The sequence below is a fragment of the Aythya ferina genome (assembly GCF_964211825.1).
Source record: "Aythya ferina genome assembly, chromosome: 7".
Taxonomy (NCBI): Eukaryota; Metazoa; Chordata; class Aves; order Anseriformes; family Anatidae; genus Aythya; species Aythya ferina.
The window spans coordinates 749,481-768,490 of NC_140302.1; the positions used below are offsets into that span (position 1 = coordinate 749,481).

At 41.2% G+C, this 19,010-nt stretch overlaps 2 protein-coding genes across 9 annotated transcripts in view; one reads left to right on the forward strand and one right to left on the reverse strand.

Moving 5' to 3' along the window:
• Positions 1 to 5,703, forward strand: part of LOC311439581 (uncharacterized protein) — a 92,859-nt gene extending 87,156 nt beyond the window's left edge. For 3 of the 5 annotated variants that reach the window (XR_014694839.1, XR_014694840.1, XR_014694841.1), the window contains one exon: positions 145 to 368. Coding sequence is in view for 1 of the 5 variants with exons in the window: in XM_084525463.1 (XP_084381589.1) it covers positions 145 to 274; positions 5,433 to 5,476 (174 nt within the window). In the remaining 4 variants the exon portion in view is untranslated. Of the gene's footprint in view, positions 1 to 144; positions 423 to 5,432 lie in introns of those variants that run through there. The other 2 variants (XM_084525463.1, XR_014694838.1) reach the window with 2 other exon arrangements.
• LOC311439579 (uncharacterized protein) overlaps positions 3,059 to 19,010 on the reverse strand; it is a 377,995-nt gene continuing 362,043 nt past the window's right edge. For all 4 annotated transcript variants that reach the window (XM_084525450.1, XM_084525455.1, XM_084525448.1 and 1 more), the window contains one exon: positions 3,059 to 3,443. Coding sequence is in view for 2 of the 4 variants with exons in the window: in XM_084525455.1 (XP_084381581.1) it covers positions 3,221 to 3,443 (223 nt within the window). In the remaining 2 variants the exon portion in view is untranslated. The remainder of the gene's footprint in view (positions 3,444 to 19,010) is intronic.

Consider the following 19,010-nt stretch of genomic DNA (forward strand, 5'->3'; position numbering starts at 1 on the left):
CCTGAGAGCTGAAGGCTGAAAGCTTATCTTGTGTTGGTATCTGCCTGCTGGAGGGTATTGAAAAAAAGAAGTAAAATAAGAGTAATTGTATTCATAAAGGGCCAAAGAAGTTGAGAGTTAATGGCCTGTTCTGCTGTCCTTCAGGTGACTGGGGTGTTTCCTGTTGATCCCAAGGAGCCAGTGTCAGGCCCTGCATGCCCTACCCAGGACACCAGATGGGACCACGGCTGTACAAAATGGATTCCTGCTCTCGTTCATCCCCTTCGCCCTCAGGGTAATGGCACGGTTGGTTTCTAACCCAAAAGCCCTACTCTGCAACCTGCTCTCACCATACCTTGAAGCCCGGCTTCTCTTAGTTTGCTGCTGGGTACTGGAGGTAGATTTATAATGCAAAAAAAAAAAAATATTACAGCCTACATGCATCATGTTGCTGGTGCCATTATATTAGGCTAATCAAAACGATACAGTTTACTGAAAGCTGACAAAAACATCAGGTAATTGGGGCTTCATTGTAGCTTGGTCTATGGATGATTTAATGTAGGAGAAATCAGGTTAGGGAAAGCTCTGAATATGTATTTCTAAGGGGAACAAAAAAAAGTTTTTTTCTCGCCTCCTCTCACTGCCTTTCAGTCATCGAAAGAAATCATGAAAATGACACATGAGCTGCTGCAAAGCCTAAAAATAAGATGGCTTTTATTTTATATTTGGAAAGGGAGATTAGTTTGTTCTGTGGCTATTTTTCTTTTAATTTTTCTTATCTTTAAACAAGGTGGCATTTAAAAGTAGACATTCACTATGACAGGAAAAAAGCAAACAAACTTACTGCCTATTATTGCTGGGGAGGTGGATAATGGGAAAGCAAGAGAAAAGTGGGAGAGAGTGAGGAAAGTGGGGGCACTTACAGCGAAATACATTTGTGTGGGTTGGGTTTAGCAGTTTGAGGCAGAGAGCTAGTTAGTCAAATCTCTTCATAGTTACACCCGGAAATAAAGAATAGCCTTTCTCTCACAGAATTGCCCGGGAACCATCCTTAAAGCTAGTGGTAGGCAGGGACTGAGAATGCTGCTTGCTAATTGTGTCTGTGTTAATTGTGGCCAGACCAAATGGGCAGCCTTGCAGTTCAGCAAAGTAAACGTCCTGAGGTTAAAAAAACAAAAACAAGCAAACAAACAAACAAACAAAAACTAAATGGGTTCTTTTTGTCCAAATTATCCATATAAAATTAATCCTGCTTCATACAAAGATTTATGATATTGGTCATTTTATGACATTGGACATTTGCAGAAAATAAATAAATAAATAAATAAATAAAGTCACAACTGGAAGTCCCACTGTTGGAACAAACTAGGTACTCTCTGTAACTATTACTATTATCTTGTTTTCTTCTCTCATTAAAATTGAGGCTGGACTTTCCAGACATTTGCGTGGCTACATCAGGCTCGTGAGTGCACAGCAGGAAGAGGCCTGGCATCCATGCGGCAGGATGCTGGGCCTCATCACCTGCACAGTTCATCACTTCCTAAGGTTAGCTGTGCCTTACTTGTGAAGTTATATCACGCTGCTGATAAGCAGCGCCCCTCTCCTCTCTTTGCTCACCCAGTGATTCCCAAATGTTGCTAAGCCCCATATTAAGGGCGTAGGCACATTTACTTACCCAGGACCCTAAATGCTGCTGTTTGTTCTTTAGGGCTTAAAGTAAAATACCCTGTCAGGCAATGGCTGAGAGCACAGTGGTGACACCTAGCTAATATCTGTGTGTATGTATACTGACATTTTTTTCTGTAAATGGTCACAATATAAAACCGAGAGCAGCATCTACCCCATCTTTTGGGCACATGGTGACAGAGACAACTAATAAAAGTGAAAAGAGTGCTGTCTGCATGCTGTAAGACATAGTGTTAGCTCTCTTCCCAAGACAAAAGTGTCCAAGCACTTCATATGAACTACAACATCATAGGTATTTTGATAGGATATTAGATTTTTCAGGGAAAAAAATAAATAATAATTTCCCATTCTCTGTTGAATGTGGCTTTGTTGTCCAAAAAATAGAAAGGCAAGCCATGGACACCCTGCTTGTTGGCCTACTAATTGCTTTCTAAAATCCGTGTGTTAGCTTCATGTAGACGATAACTGTGTGCTTTCAAGGGAGATTTATTCTTACCCTCTCAAGAAATATCATTGTCTTTTACTGAAGATATGTCCACAACACAAATCTGAGATCATTTGATGGGTTACATGACAAAGAAAAATAAATACAAAACAAAATAAATGCCAATCTGTCTTCCTGAGACTTGCCAAGCCCTTCATTTCTCTGAGCACCTCTAATTTTCCCATTTATAAGAGCTTTTTGAAGAGGAGGTACTCATTCAAAGCCTGTTGTTGTTGTTTTTCTTTAAGAGCTTGATATTGTGGGAGGGAAAGAAAGAAAGAACGAAGAAAAGGGTGGGAAGAATGATCACCTCTAAGGAAAGCAGCTTACTATTTCAGGATCCAGGCAAAATCATTTTGGATGAGCATCAAACATACAACACAGCCAAAATGTTTTATTTTTATCTTTATTTTCCCCATCTAAAATAGAATATTTGACAAAGCCATCCATCCCTTTAAATCTACTCTTGACGTTCTCACTTCACCAAGTTCAAATTTGCTGTACTTCTCAGCCCTGAGCGGAGTGTGGGTGTCAGCAATGTGCAGGTGATGTCATTTTTCATCCCTAACACGAGGTTTAATTGACACCATCATTCCGCACCCCTGCTCCCACTCTTCTTCCACCTCTTCAGTTCAAACCTTGCTGTCCCAGGCCTTTTTGGTTCAACACACTTCAAAAATGTGTTATAACTTCATCACTTAAAGTCTTCTCTGAGAAAGGGGATCTTCATGACTCCTTCTCATTCTTACATCCCTGTTGATATGGAGATGAAAAATATGTCCAATACATTTTTACTTTAGTAATCCCATCCAGAGGGACACACAGAATGGCACACAGAATGAAGGGATGACACTGCACCAGTGGTGCACTAGGGATTGGCCATCAGTGTACTTTGAAGGAACTACAAAGTTTTAAAGCATTTATTTCTTTATTCTTACTACACAAAACATAGTCTTTATAAATCATCTCTTGTGGATAAAATTTGGTGTTGGAATATCTTTTTTTATATAGCTATATTAAATAAATCATCGCAATAAGCAATTGGATAAGATATTTTGTAATACCTTTAATCTACTCAGTGAGGAATGCAGGATAAACAGTAGAAGTTTTACCTTCTTCTTTTCCAGTGGGATTTCTTATTACTTGAGGAAACACAAGTTTAGAAAACAGGTATTTGTGAATTGTATAAAGGAAAAAGCAAGAACTTAATTTCATTGACAGACAAACGCTCTCAGTAGCCCAGCTGCTCCTCTGTTCTTCAAAGGGTCTTCCCACTCCATGTGTCCTAGGTGCTCTACCAAAAAAGAAAAAGAAAATAAAGTAAGAAAAACAAACAAACAAAAATTAAGAAAAGTGAACACACACCCTGTGACCAAAGCTTTTCCTCTGCCTTGTTTTCACCCAGCTTTCATTTCTGGTTACCAGCTCCCTCATAAACACAGTAAATCAAGGATCATCCAGCTTTGTAGCCTGTCTCCATCCCACTGCCTGTTGGAGGAAACGCCTGCTCATTTCAGTGCAGCTGTGACTGCTGTGCTGGCTGGAAGGCAGCAGTGACATTGCACTCACCAGAGGAACTCAGGACTGCAAGCCAGCCCTTTTGAAATCTGGTCTCTCAGGCTTCTGAAATTGCTACGCAAAGCCACGGTCTAGCGTTCAGTGCTTAGTTAGTATCTCCCTCATTATGGTTACATTAGAGGTAGTTGCCTGTGATTAGTTAGTGAGACAATTAAGGAGATAAAGTCAGAATGTGAGAGAGAGCATACTGGGCAATTCAAAGGTTGAAAGGCTATATTGAAACACATCTGGTCATAATTAACTGTACAATTTCACTTGGCCAAACATCATTACATGCAACTAAATGAATCTCATCTTAGCTGATTGACACTATACTATACAGTCATTGCAAGCAAGAGACAAGATGTATGTGACTTGCAAGAAAAAGGAAAGAGCGTGCTTCCAGCAGTGGCTTATGGTTGAGAGAAAGAGAGAGAGACAGAGAGAGAAAATCACTGCCAACTAACTTCAGTGTTTTGGCTCCATTTTTTTGTTGTGATTGTTCTTTTTTAATGCTTTATAAATGCAGGATTAATACATGGTTGCAGTGATTACATTTTTGTCCCTTATTGTGTTCGGCTAATTCTACAAATGGAAAGAATTACTGAAAACAGAAAAGATAATGGTGTTCTTAGTGCATATGTGATAGGAAACAGTAGAAATGATGATGGTACATGAAGCAGTTGATAATTTGCCAGCCAATTGCTAAACCAATATTGAAGGTGATTAGTTTTTTTTAGAAGTGGTACCTATGTGCCCTGCTGCACAGGACAAGTCTTCTCCAAAAGAAAAGGTTTTCTCTGAACTGTGATTTGAATAATGTTCGTAACCACAACTACTTTCACCGTCTTATCTCTCCATCTTCTGTTCTGAACTATTAAGTGTTGCAGCTGTTTAGCAATGTGTTTGTAGACATAAGGCACAAAGAAGCTTGAAAACTTGAAAGCTAGAATTGTAATGATGAGAAAAGGTAGGAATAATTAAAACTGTAACTTGTAGTGATAAACAGCTGGGCTGATACTGTATTTTTTTTTCTTAAATGTTATTTAGACTCGTGCAATTTTGTTTACAGCTTATCTCGACATAAGGCGCCATATGGCAGTAGATGAGTGGGTGCTAACAAGAGCACTTCTGAGACAAGTGTGTCTCTGGGTGCCCCTTTCCCAGCCACCCCGGAAGGACTCCAAGTGGAGGCTTTTGCCTGGGGACGACTGAAGTTTGCTGTAGACTTTTCCTGGTACCAGCCCAGGTGTTTGGGTGGCCATCTGGCACATGAATAATGTAATGAACAAGAAGACTGTTCCAGGCCCGTGTCTTTCAGCAGGATGCATCACCAGGATGCTTTGTGATACCGTTAATTAAGACAGAGGACTTGGAGGTAGGATCTCAGATGGCACTGCAGGTGCAGGTACGTGTCTGACTGTGCACTCGGGTCCTCATCTGCGCATAAGCCAGCGTGTAGTGGTGGGATTGGGCTCGTGCCTGGGGCTGCCCCCTGGAAAGCAAGCCGAGAGCAAGGGGGAGGCTGGGGCACCTGTCCCATCCCTCCCTGCAGAGCTCCAGCAGCCAGGCTGCACTGCAGGCATGGGCCTTCGCTTTTGTTTCTATTTACATCTCCCAGTCCTATGTCTCTTGCTTATCAGCTGTGCCCTGCACCTTAGTTTGGGATTGTGCTAAGTGCTCAGCCTTTTTTTTTTTGTTGTTGTTTTTTCATTTTTCCTCACAGCCTTCCACGTCTGCTGCCCATGTATTGCATGCACATTTAGCTGAGGTACTCACACATCAGCCTGAGAAAAGAGAAGACCTCTGTGACCTCCGCTGTTGCCATGACTTGAAAGCATCATTTGAAAATGACATTTATACATCTGGAAGTATTTGTATTATGCATAGAAACACGCACCCACAATTTCATCTTTTTTCAAGGAAATCAGAGGGTAAAAAGGAGATAAATTGATATCCAATACCTCACCCTTGGATTGAGCACCTTCTGCTCAATAACCAGCTCTGGAGAGAAAGCCATTGCTCATCTTAAACAAGGCTCAGTAAAACTTAATCCGGCTAAAAGATAAAGCTGAGAGGAGCTGAGCTACCATTTAGCTGTGGTTGCAATGGCATTTCAGAGGGCAGTGGGACCGGACTGCCTGCAGTGCTGGTGCTGAGCGACCCTGCAAAGCAGGGGGTCCTCGTGTCAACAGGTGAGCTACACAGACTTTGAAATAACTGCTTCACTAGAAGTGGAAAGCCCACTTGCATGTCTCAGCTCAGTCCTGATGGCTCAGGTCCTCGGCGTTAGTCCCGTATTGGTGCTACTCCAGTCCCTTGAAGTCCCTGAGGCCTGCCTTGGCCTGGGGGATGTGAGCTCTCGCTGCAACTGGGTGCTTAACACTGGAGAAATGTGTTGTAACTTCCAGACTTGGGCCCCTATTCTAGGTTCCTGCTAGAAACACTTCCTATGAATATTTAACAATCCTTTTAAAATGTATTCATTTTATGAAAATACCTTTGTATTTGCTTTCCATGAATATTTATGCCGCTGGCTTTTGCTGTGCAAAATCTGCATGGAAAGGTGTTTTAAATCCACTGTCTGGCACGCTCACGTTGGCACAGTCCCCATCAGAGAGGAGTGCCTTTTGGGATCAGCTGCTGCACCTGAACTTTTAGGTGAGCACTGGGTGAGGGGAATGTTTCTCATTCCTGCTCATTACTTTTTGATGGCTTTTAGAGCTTTTAGATTCTGAGAGTGATGGGTCCTCACTAAAGGAAAAACATGTACCAACGGATCATCTAATGAGAAGAACTCATAAATATGGAGGGAATGTCAAAGACAAGCTGCAGCTAAGCCAGGTCTACAGCCACTTTTCCTGACCCCACTGTGATGACTTAGTCACTCCTGCGGTTTCCTTGCCTTGTGGAGCACATGCACCTCCCTGTGCACTCTCCCTGCTATGGTTTTGTCCCCCCACGGCATGAATAAACAGTGCAGCAATTGTACGTGAGCAGGGTGTGTTGGGAAATACCGAAATAAGGCTCTTATTGGTAGCACTCTTTTGTACCTGCTTTAAGACATTTGCACTGTAAGCCCATCTAAATTATATATCAGACTGACGCACAGCTGAATCTGTGCAGAGGAATTTGTCATTCTCCATCATTCTGGCAATATTTCTCCCTAGGGGACAATTATAGACTGACCTGTTTGTACAAGAAATTGCTTTGTATCCAAGATAATTATTAATCTGCATACTGACAGACAATGATGACAACTCTCTTTTTCTCAATAGATCTTGTTAAGAGTTATGTGTGTTTATATATATATGTCTACATAGCTTACCTATACCCATGAATTATAAATAGCATGCTGTATTTGTGTTTATATGTATGTGTTTGAGTACATGTATTTTATTAGTGTCAACATCTGTGGTCTGTTAAAATGCACCTATATAATTTAAAATTGCACAGTGATTACATCATTATATCTAATGTACCTAGAAATTTCCTTCTTATTCACCTATACTTCCTTTCTTTTATTTCCTCCTATATTTATGTTACTTGTGACTGTATGTGGCCAAAAAAAACGTTTTGGTTAGCATATTAAGGATCTGTATGACTATATATTTATATAGAGAATATATATATATGAAAATAATATCTATTAAATATAATACTACATGTACTATATTAAAATTATATAGATATATTACAGATTATGTAATTACATTACATATTATATACTATATGATCTAGATATAGATTATGTATAATATACTCTCTAACACATTTTTTAGTATCTGATATGTAGTCTATATTGTATATAATATATAAACACATTTATTATATTATATACTGCATACTTGCTATATAACATAGTACAATATAGTGTGCTCCATACAGTTAATAAAGTATATTTTGTGTAGTATATAATATGCCATATTATGTAGTATATAATAGTAGCGTAATATATAATATATGTAATCAGCGTAAGCTTTACAGTTGCTGTTTCCTAACAAATCATCTTTTGTTCTTTCTTTATAGAACAACTCTCTGAGCACAAGTATGCCATTAATTACTTTGTCTATAAGCAACTTGTTCAGTCTGATTTATCACATCGATAGTAAACAGGTACCACCATTTCAATTTCTTGCCTTATAGAAGTTTTTCTATGATCCTAATCAATTTATCTCCATTCTCTGAAGAATGTTTCTGCCAGCCAGACTTTTTGAGATGCAGTAAGCAGAACACAACAGTCAAGTAAAGGCGTACTGATTAATAAAATGGCAGCCTGCTCCTTTTCTATTAATCCATATTCCATTTTAGCTGTGTTAACCTTCTGGCTGTCGTTCCACTACTCTTGTACAAAGAGTACAAAAGCAGAACAAAGGTGTGTGCATGTGACTGCAGGTCCCTGCCCTCCCAATGCAGACTCGACATGGGAGACAGCTGTTCAAGTGTCTGCTGACTGGCACAGCTCAGTTGCACGCGATGCACTCGATGTCAGACAGCCAGGTACTCTGGGGACAAGTTACAGCTCTTAGCATTCATCTCAGTCCTCAGGAAGTTGGGACTGATTTGCAGTAACTATTTTTTAATCTGCATATTTAGCAAATGTTGTGGGGTTTGCTATTTTTTAACTTGTTTAATTAACAGTAGCTTTAGTAAAAGGATCCTGTGTGTGTCGCCATTGGGAGCTACGTGTAAGAAATGCTCTTCCATGACTCAGCACCACGCGGTGTGAGCGCTGAGGCCTCTGGCACAGGCAGGCCTGAGGCAGTGCTCCTCAGGCACTGAGTGGTCTGCGTGCCTCCTCTCTCCTCAGCTCCCGGTAGAGGCCAGGGGAGACAACAAAACTTCAGTTTTGTGTTAATGACATATAAAAGGTCAAGGATGTGATGGCAAGAGCTCCAAAGCTATATTTGCTAACCAGAACACCAAAATGAAACAAATACTTCTCAGTGAAGTTAATACTGCAATAACTTCATCACACAGTGTTTCAAGAACCAGGCCTCAGGGTTTCCTGCCTCTGAAATAGATGTCAGAAAGCACCGCTTCGCACTCAGCAGTACCAGGCTCAAACTGTACCCATCCAATTCCAAGCTGACTGACTGACAGAGTGTTTTCATAAAGGAAGGCAGATCAAATGGGTAAGTTGCTGGTTTTAGTCTCACAACGCCTCACTTTGGCGGTGTGCTTGGAAGGAGCATCTTTCCTTTGGGAGATGTCTCTGCAAATGGGGTGTTACGTATATCTAACTCTAGAGTTTGTGAAAACAAACTGACAAGTAATGGTGAAAAAAAAAAAGCTAAGTAAGGGCCATTATAGGCTCATTTCCAAACCTTAGTGATGTGTGCCAGCAAAGGTGCAACTGGCTTGAGTCAAAAGTCTTGAAAACAGTAACAAAGCCACTATGGTCTAGATGCTGACAGTCTTTTTAGTTTACTCAACTTTTGAATAGAGCAAATGTTTTGAAAGTCACTGTTGAACAGCAGCTAATATACACTTTCAAATTAGCGTGTGTATCCTAAACAGCACACTGCCGCCTTACACTAATGCAGCCCTGGAGTTTGACCACCTGCTAGGGAACACCAGCGGGTAAAAATAAACCTCCATTTTCTGTACTTCAGGCTTTCAGACTTTTAGTTGTTGTTCATGCTAGAGAGGGTTTTTGTTGTTATTTTTTGGTTTTCTTTTTGCAGAGCACACATTACTGTGAGTTGGAATACTAATGGACATCAACATAAACATCATCTCCAGGGCTGTTCAATGAAACTATCTAAGGCTGATTGTCTTGAAATTAGCTTGACTCATATCTGAAAATTGCCAGTGATTAGCTGATTATGGTTTGAATTGAACTCAGATTGCTACAAAAAGCTACAAAAAGTCATCCTCTGATATATTCTAGTAAATGATGCCTCAGTTGCTGCCAGCACTTGCATTAGGGATGAAGGTCTATTACCACATCACATTGACGGCAGTCATTTTAAAATATATATTCAGCCTGGGGAGAATCTGTCTCCTAGGGAGAATGCTGTTTTACTTTTTAACCTACTCGCTAGGTGAAAAAAAAAAAAAAAAAGCCAGAGACATCACTAACAACAGAACAGATTAAATTCCTCCCTGTGAGAGGAACTCGTTTACCTTTTCTAAAAACAATTATTATAATTAGAGGAGTGGCTTGATCCTAGTGTGTTACTGAGAATCATCCCTTCTATACCAATAGTATGTGACATTTAAAATACTTTGATCTAAATCAAATGCCCAGTGCTAACAATGCTGAGCAATAGATATCAGTTCAACTGAAAAATAATAATAAAAAGGCATTATTTTGTCATAATCATCAAGTTCTGTGGAAAAAAAACAACTCTGTTTTGATTAACTCCTGCTGATATAAGGTGTTGTTACAAATACCAGAGGATGCTACCAATTTTACCAATCCAAATACTACAAAGAAGACACATACTTAACACATATATGTGTCTGTATTTCTTAGAGCTGAACTAAACACAGTTTAGCTTCCTGTAAATAAACACGTTCCTCATTGTTTCAAAACTGGCCAGTTTTGAGTGTTGGCTCTGCATGGCAGACAGCCTGCTCTGCTTTTAAGTGCCTTTTTAAGCCTATTGCACAGGGGGACAGCAAAAAGGTATCTGTGCCATGAGTCATATGAAAGTGGGCAACAGGATTCTGGCTTGACATTTTGTACGGGCATCAATTCAGATTAATTGCAAGCAGTATTTCTTTCTGGTTTTGGTTCAGACATGTATTTTCAGAACAACAACAACAACAGTATTACGCTGGTAACGCCACAAGCAGTTACTGTGAGTCCTGCACTGGAACCACTCGTTTGAGGCTCGAGGTTTTGGTGTAGGGAGTGTAAAAATCACTGGATGCCGTGCTTGAAATGTTCACGCTGGAAGCTGTTACAGGGCACACAGAGGACTTGAGCTCTAATTGCAGGTGACAGGCACAGCCCTGCAGGGCAGCCTGGTTAGAAGGGACCCCAGGAGGCCTCTGCGCCAAGCCCTGCTCCTGCCCGTGGCAGGAACCCCAGGCCGGGCCGGCTGATTGCTGGGTGCAAGGCACACCAACACTGGCCTGGGAACAGACACCACAACGTGGCAGGCTTCATGTCTGTCTCAGGGCTTTCAAAATCCAGGTAGGAGCCTGAAGCCTCGGGTTCAGTATGACATGAGCGTGTCAGTTTTACAGTAGATGGACGGCCACTGGGAAGGTTTCAGGGCCCAGTGCAGGCATACTCTGTCATAAATGATCTGGAAAATTGGCTTAGCAGGGCGGTGATGACATTTTCTCCTGACACTATATGTGGTTATTAAAAGAGAGGGGCACATGATACAAACTGAAGAAAGACCCTCTGAGACTCAGTGACTCTTAAATGACTAACAGAAAAATATTCCAAAAAGATTAAAAAAAAAAAAAAAAGCAAACAAACAAAAAAAGAAGAAGTAGATAGGCTTTAGGACTCATAGGCCAGATACTGAGTGCAGAAGGAATCATCAGGCACTAAATAAAAAAAAAAATGTGTGTTTTTGCCCCCGTTGTGACTACTTTGTGCTGTGCTGCCTGCCTCCCTCGTCTCCATCTCAGGTAAGGGCGTAGCAGAACTAAAGGTGATCCCACGGGGAGGATTGCACCAATGGCTCCTGGAAGGACCAAGCACTCCGAGGTGTAATATGGCCAAGGAAGATTGTGGAGAGGTTGAGCTGGGCAACAGGAGCGGTCGCATGTCAGGAACAGTCATATTTACCATCTAATACAATCATTAGATATGATCAAAGGAAATTAGCAGATGGCTGCTAGTTCCAAAACAAACAAAATGAAGTGTTTATTCTGTCGGTGTGACTTTATGCTGAGAAAAAGCTTTGCTTTAAGATGTGAATGTTAAATGGCTGCAGAAAATCAAAAGCATACCAGATAAAGACACTGAGGGAAAAAAATCCAGCAACGATGAAGAAATTGCCTGCCCCTGTGGCTCAGAAATTAGCTATGCTATAAATTCCTGCTGGGTGGGTGCACATTTGCCCTGTTCCTAAGTCCATGCCCAGCTGTTTGCTGGAGACACAGTACATGGTGTGCTGTGCTAATGCAGGAGTGCGGGCTCATGAGCGCCTTCAGATCCTAGCCGTGACAAACCCAGCAAATTAAAGGGCTTAAAAATATTAGGGTTGCAAAAACTGAGTATTAACTTCTGCCTGGATAGATTCAGAGCTTGATGATGTAAGAGCTGAGAATAAATGTGTGATGCCTGTGCTCCTGAAAGCACAAGGTGGATCTCTTAAAAGATAGATACATTTTATAAATGCATTCATGCTATTTAACACCTAAAACTGAATTCTGACCTTACATATGTAGTGTGTATCCCTTGTCTGTCTGCTTGCAAATTAGCTAGAGTGACTAATTATTTAGGCTTTATTAATTATTTAAATGACCATTATAATCTCTGCTGTTAGATTAAAGAAAAATCTGACATCTCCTATTCTTAATATTTAAAAATATAAATCTGTTTTAAATCTTTATGCTTCTTCCACATGCCCTCAAACGTTTCAAAGTCCATGCAAAACCAAAGGATGAAAATATATAGCTCAAACTTGAAAATCTGCCTTAAAAAACAACAAAAAAAACAACAAAAAAAAACAAAAAAACACTTCATGATTCGTGTGCTAATTAACACCTAAACAAAAGGACCTGTAACAAAGATGAATCTGACATTCCCAGGCCTTTCTGTTCAGCAGACAGGTGGAAATATATTGGTATTTTATTTTATTAGGCCTTCATTTTGAATTAAGCCTGTTTTTGAGTACAGAGTAGGCTTATTGTATTAGGACTTTGAAATGGCATATGGAAGGAAACCTACAAATGCAGTAATGGATAGATGTGTAAAATGCAGAGCTCGATTCACAAAAATCAAAGAATGCAATGCTAAGTCTCTCCTTCCTCAGTGCCTTTCCTTCTCTATCTTATTAACAATCTCACCGACTGAGAAACTTCAGGTAACCTGGACAAATTAATAATTTTTGTGATGCAAATGACAGGTTATTTTTTCTCCCTGACTGAAGTTTGACTCCTCTGTTCACCGGGAAGGGATTCGGTCCCACGAGCAGGCCTGGTGCCTCACCTCCTGCGGAAAGCCTGCCGCGGGCACACGAGATGTCTCTGGGAGTCGCTCCATAAAACCACACAGAGCTTTTCTCCCTCTGCCTTTGGCACCTGCAGGTAGGCCATTTGTCCTGCACTTAGCTGTGGTGTAGGAAGAGCTGTGGCCCTTAGAGGGGGTTAATAAATACCCCATTTTGTGTGTGTGCTCGTGGATATGCATGGGATGGCAGCCTGGGCTCTCGGAGGCCTGTGCTGTACCAGGGTGCAGTACCAGGGGAGTGTACAGTGCTGAGGAAACAGCAAAGAGGTGAGATCCCCAACACCAGCACCAACTCCAGCTGTCAGCACGAATCATGACACAGTAACTACTAAGCCAGGATGGCAGACATTTAGCAAGCTTAAATATTTAATTTAGAAACAATAGTAGGTCATTTAAATAATTAAATTCAAAAGAACACTCAGACAACGCACAACATCGTAACGGTTTCATTTTATTTGACATCAGCGCGTATATTAACTGCAAAACTAATTCCAAAAGTGCAGGAGGTGAGCAAGTCGATGTGTCCTTGGTGCATCAGCCTGTCCTTATCCCTCGCTGTGGCTGCTCAGAGGCACAGGTAAACGGTGCAAGTGCTCCCATCACTTCTCCCCGAAGCCATGCACACACACGCGCACCAGCACCAAAGTGTACCAAACTGTAGCCTTTGCCTTGGCCAGAATTCAAGAGGTTAAAAAATAAAAGATAATAATAATAAAAAAGAGTACAGCTGTTGCTATGTCAGCTGCTGCTTGTGGAGGACCACCCCTTGTCCTGTCCCTGAAATGCCTCAGCTGGCTCGAGAAGTGCAGGTAACAGCTCCCGTGACAGGTCACTGTGTCTGTGTGCAGGCAAGGGCAGTGTGGCCTTGGGCACCTGCTGCTGCAGGGAGCGTAACAGCCCTCACCACTGCTGCCTGCGCCGCGCACGCCACGGTGCCCAGAGTGAGGCTGCTCTGCTGATGGCTTCAGGTGGCAGACGGTGTACAAGTGTCTAGAACAACAGGACCAGGAGCTCAGGGTTGCCAGTTTGTCTGAGAGTGCTTAGCCTCAACATAGGCTTTCAGTTTTTCAGATTAAAAGCAGTGTGTAAACATAGATTGATTATATTTGTTAAGTATTTCAGCATGCCTAACTACTTGGTCAGAGGCTATAGGTAAGTAATGTTTAGAAACACGTCCTGTTAACAGTGTAGTAAAACACTTGACTGGCTATGCAGCATTTTCTGTCACTGACACGAGGCTGGGACATTGATGGGGAGCTGAAACGTTAGCTCCTTGCAGGTAAGAAGGCAATCGTTTGTGCATTCATTTGAAATATTAACTTTTAGATCAAATGGCAGCATGAAACAGCTGCGGACCAGCAATTAATGACAGGTGAAGCTAAAAGCTAATGAAACACATTAAGAGGAGTCCTACAACGCCAGCAGCAAGCAGTCTGCTGCGTGGTGTCATGTCAGGCCCTTCGTATCGCCGGCCCTTTCAGGCACGAGGCACTGCGGGCGCCCACCTGCCGCTGCCGCCGTGTCCTGCTGACCTGTCCTGACACCACCGGGAGGACCCCAGCGTGGGCAATCCCCTGGGCCACGTCACTGCCTACGTGAGGGTGGCAGCGAGGGACCGCGCTCTGCTAGGGCTGTGAGACCTTAGGAGCAAATTTCTGTAAGGCAGAAGGTACCCTCGTGGGCTGTCACAGCACCGTCCAACCTCCACAGCTGAACAGTGTAACACATAAAAAGGGATATTGCACTTCTAATAAAATCTCATACATCTCATACATCTTTAATAAAATCTCATACAATGCTGCCTGGGTTCATAGGCAGCCTCCCAGGGACTTCTTCCCTCTCAGACGCCGATCAAGGCGTGGCAGTTTTAATGTCAAGTGGAGGCTGCTGGGGAAACTTGCCGACTCAGTGCATCTCATGGTATCTCCTTGCTATGCCCTTGTGCTCCCTTTTCCTTCCAGTACAATCTGGTTTCTTGCTGCTGGTCAGATGCAGCCTGCAAGTCGATGGCAAAGTGAAGGAGGCTGCCACTATTGGCAGCTCATTAACACTGCACCCCAAGCAGCAGCACTGTCCCCAGACACCTGGCAAAGTTGCCTTCAGGAGCATTTCTGTTCTCTTCCCATCACAAACCCCCGTTATCCTATCAACCTACCAGCAACTGGGTATTTTACTTTATGTTCAACTATGTTCCCAGGGAAAGAACAAGTTATAAAAGTGCAATTTGGACTAACATCAAATGTATTTCTCGATGAATTGCAGCCTCGTAGACTACTATGAAGGTTTTGAAAAGTAAAGTCTATTAAGCCTTTCAATAAAATAATGCTGTAACATATTTTACTTTTTTCTCCAAGGATGGCAAATATAATACAGCAATACCTATAACTGACTGGAACTTGTATTTGTCAGCTGGTATTTCTGTTTTTTCCTGGGATCTCAAAACCCCACTTAAATAATGATGGGCCATCACCGAGACAAACCTTGTTCAAGCAGCTCCCACCAGCCACAAGAGTAAGTAGAAGCCGTGTGCCACTGTGTGTGATCACTGAACACAGCCCGGCGGCCTTGCCTTTAGACATAGCTCACCAAACTCTGCAGTCCACATCTAACTAACAGTGAACAGCTGCCTCTGTAACCAGCACCTCTCCAACAGCCCCATCTCCTCGGATCCCTCGCCAAGGGCATTGGTCCTGCAGGAGACAGCCACCAACACAGGTCCGCTCCCATCCCCCAGGAACCAGCCACGGCCCTCGCTTCAACCCTGAGGTGGATCTTGAAATAGAAATTCTTGTTGAATTTAAAATACTGTTTGCTATCAACCTTAAATATAGGTGACCAAATATGTTTAAACCTAGCTTAGCTGGAGGATGTGACCTTGGCGAGTCTAAATTGCTATCAAAAAATGATGAGCAATTTTCTACAGTAGATGGAGAAATTAAACTTTGCAGTTTTTCAGCTTCTGTTAGGAATACAACCTTACCATTAACCCTGATATAGGGAAACCACAGAAGGAACTACAACCTGAGCTCTAACAAATTCTCCCTGAAGGATAATGGCAAATGTCCTTAACCTTTGGAACTAGTTGGAAAATTAGTTCTAAAGCACTTACAAAATTATCCACACCCTAACTTTGGATTCTCCAGCATGAAGAAAAGGAATCCCCCAACGTGTCACTTCTCAGGGATTCCCAGCAGACTGTGCAACTTCCCCAGGGAATGAGGTAAATATTTCTGAAACTGCTTTCCTAAAAGAACTGCTTGCTATTGTGCAAGAACATAGAAATAGATTTTAAATCTATTTTCTCATTTACTGTATTTTGAGATTGTTTGGTAAGGTGTCCATCACAAGACAAAAAGAAAAAAGCAAAAAAAAAAAAAAAAAGCACATTGAACTAGGACTGCATTGACACAGAAACTGATACATTCTTTTTTTTTTTTTTTTTTTTTTTTGGGGGGGGAGAGAGGCTGAGAAAATCATAGGTTTTCATCATTGAAGTACTGTGCTTCATTTCTCATGAGCTAGAGAGGATGCACATCTATCTATAGACCCTAAGTAGAATCAAGAGGTTAAATCGCTAAAAGAGTTGCGATCCCCTGGAGACGCCACACAGATGGTTTTTTGCTCAAACACAGAATCAGCGAGTGTCACGGTGTCATTTTTGCAACACTTGATCTAAAGTGTCCTAGATTAGCAAGACAGTTAGGGAAGGATTAAGCAACAACCAAACAAAGCCTCCAAAAATACTACAAGTCATACGCTAAGCCAGGACAAACCAATTAAGAGCTTTTGAAAGCAATTTCAGTTTACGCCAATCGAATTTTAAGATTCCACAAGATCAGACAGCAAGGAAAGCTTTGTAGTAGTTCACCATTACCATTTTTGATGACCAGGAAAAAAGGAGAGATTTCATAAAAAATGGGGAAGAGTGCTCTGCTAAGGCCTACTAGGAAACAGAAAAAAAGTATGTATATATATAGACAAAAAATATTGGCAAAAGATTTCTACTCAGCAGTCTTTCAAATGATGCTCTGATGTGTCTCCAGAGCTGTACAGAAATTCTTAATCAAATGGAAGTTAATATTAAAACAAAAAGAGTGAAAATCTTGAAAAGATGAAACCCTAAAACAGTAAAACCCCTTTCTCCTGTTAAAAAAAAAAAAAAAAATCTCAAGAAGCAACTTCTTGGTGAAATTCAGCTATTAACTGAATTATTATGACACCTCAAGGCAACAAAGAGCCGGTACAAATCAACTCCACGGAGAATTTCCTACTTTACATGTAAGAAGCTGAAATCGATATCACTGGGTTAGATAGCAGAGCCTCAGAATAACTCTTTCATTAAGTGGGGAGGGAAAGCTTTTCTAACTGCCCTCCTGTATTTAGGTCATTGTATTAGCGGACTTCTGAGGCCCAGTAATAAAAAACGATATATAACTTTGCGTACAGTGTAGGAGATGGGAAAGAAGGAAGTGGCAGCTAAAATTATCAACCTTAAGTTTATGGAGGTGGGCAGGGAGCTGACACTAAAGGCGATTACTTTCATTATTTATAATTATTGATTTTTTTGTTGCTGTATTTAGTGCTGTTGATGCTGTGCTCTCTCATGCACTAAGTGTTCTCCTGGTTTCACTTGCAACTGAAGGAATCTTTCCAGGTAAGCACACCCTGATTAGGTTTTGCTAGCATCAAAACCAGAGCTTTAGCTAAGTAACTTTAAAGCTGTAAGAATAACCCCACCAACAACCAGGGTTTACTTGTGCTTTCAACATTTTTCTAAGCGCTTCCTCATGGGGCCTGTGCATATTGTGCTCAAGCTTGAGACTAAATTAAACTGGTCAGTGTAAAATACAAACCATTTCCAGGACTTCATCATGTTCTAGCCTATGCCTGTGTATGTTGGAAATATGGAAATAGATGTAGCTAAATTCAGGTACTAATGCCATACTGATTTGTAATTGTGCAGACATACAGATTACTGACTGTAATGTACATAATCTCAAGTATGCTATGTATAATTGTAATAAAATAGGTCAGAAAAAGTGATGGAAATCTCAATGACAGGAGAAGCAATTCCCAGAAATCCTCAGCTTTTTTTAGTAATTTTGTCTGAGAAACAGTCTCACTGCATACCATTCTCTACCCCTACTTTGTGTTATTTAGTTGCTAAATTCATCTGTTGATCATAAACTTCTCCTTTTGGCAGGTCTATAGGATAACCTGTCTTTTTTAATGATCTGTGAAACATTCTTTGCATAGCCTAATTTGATAATAGTAGAGAAAGATGGATTCTTGGCATCATGGCACACGCAGACGTTTGTTAAATTTGTTTTTAGTTTCAAGCGATTTTACAGAAAAGTAATATTTTAAATGTACTAATCATATTTGTGTAAAAATAAATGTAGAATAAGACATTCTGGAAGTAGTAGCCAGGTTATCCCCCAAGTTTAAAACTTTTGCAGACATACTGAGAAACACTCTGGTTTAAATCAAACACCTTTTTTTTTTTTTTTAATAAAAACTCACTTTTTCAATGTTAAGGCTTAAATCAATATGAGTAATAGGCATTATTATCATATGCTAAGGGAGTGATGTGGAAGTTTTATGCTAGAGTTTTACATCAGCTGTTAATTGTGAGTTTGTCAACACAGACATGAATTTCTCTTAGTGTTAAAGCGACGTGGCATGTGCAATAGCATGAAAATATCCGAAGTATGTGCTGCCAGCTAGCTGTACTGTGAGAGTACGCAACAGAACACATTTTGTTAAAGAGAATATATAGAAAGACAAAATGAAAAGAAAGCAAATATGTCTCCCTTGTCCTATCTGCTGCCTATGGATCAACTTAACCTTTGCAAAGAGGAGAAGAGAAAACAGTGGTGTCTCTGGAGCCACAGACCTTGCTGGGCTCAGGGAGTCTCCTGCAACATGGATGATCCCACCAGCAAAACACCTGAAAGGAGCAAGGAAGCTTGCCACCATGGGGGTTACACTCAGTGCCAGCTGCAGAGAAATAGTGGGAAAACTTTTCTAAAGACTCTGGACTATGTTGGAAAGCCCCCCACATTTGCTAGATTGTAATAAATAGGGAAAGAATAGCTCATGCCAGTACGGTTAGAAGACTTTGTGCAGTGGTAAGAAGAGGACGGGTTTTCAGGCTTG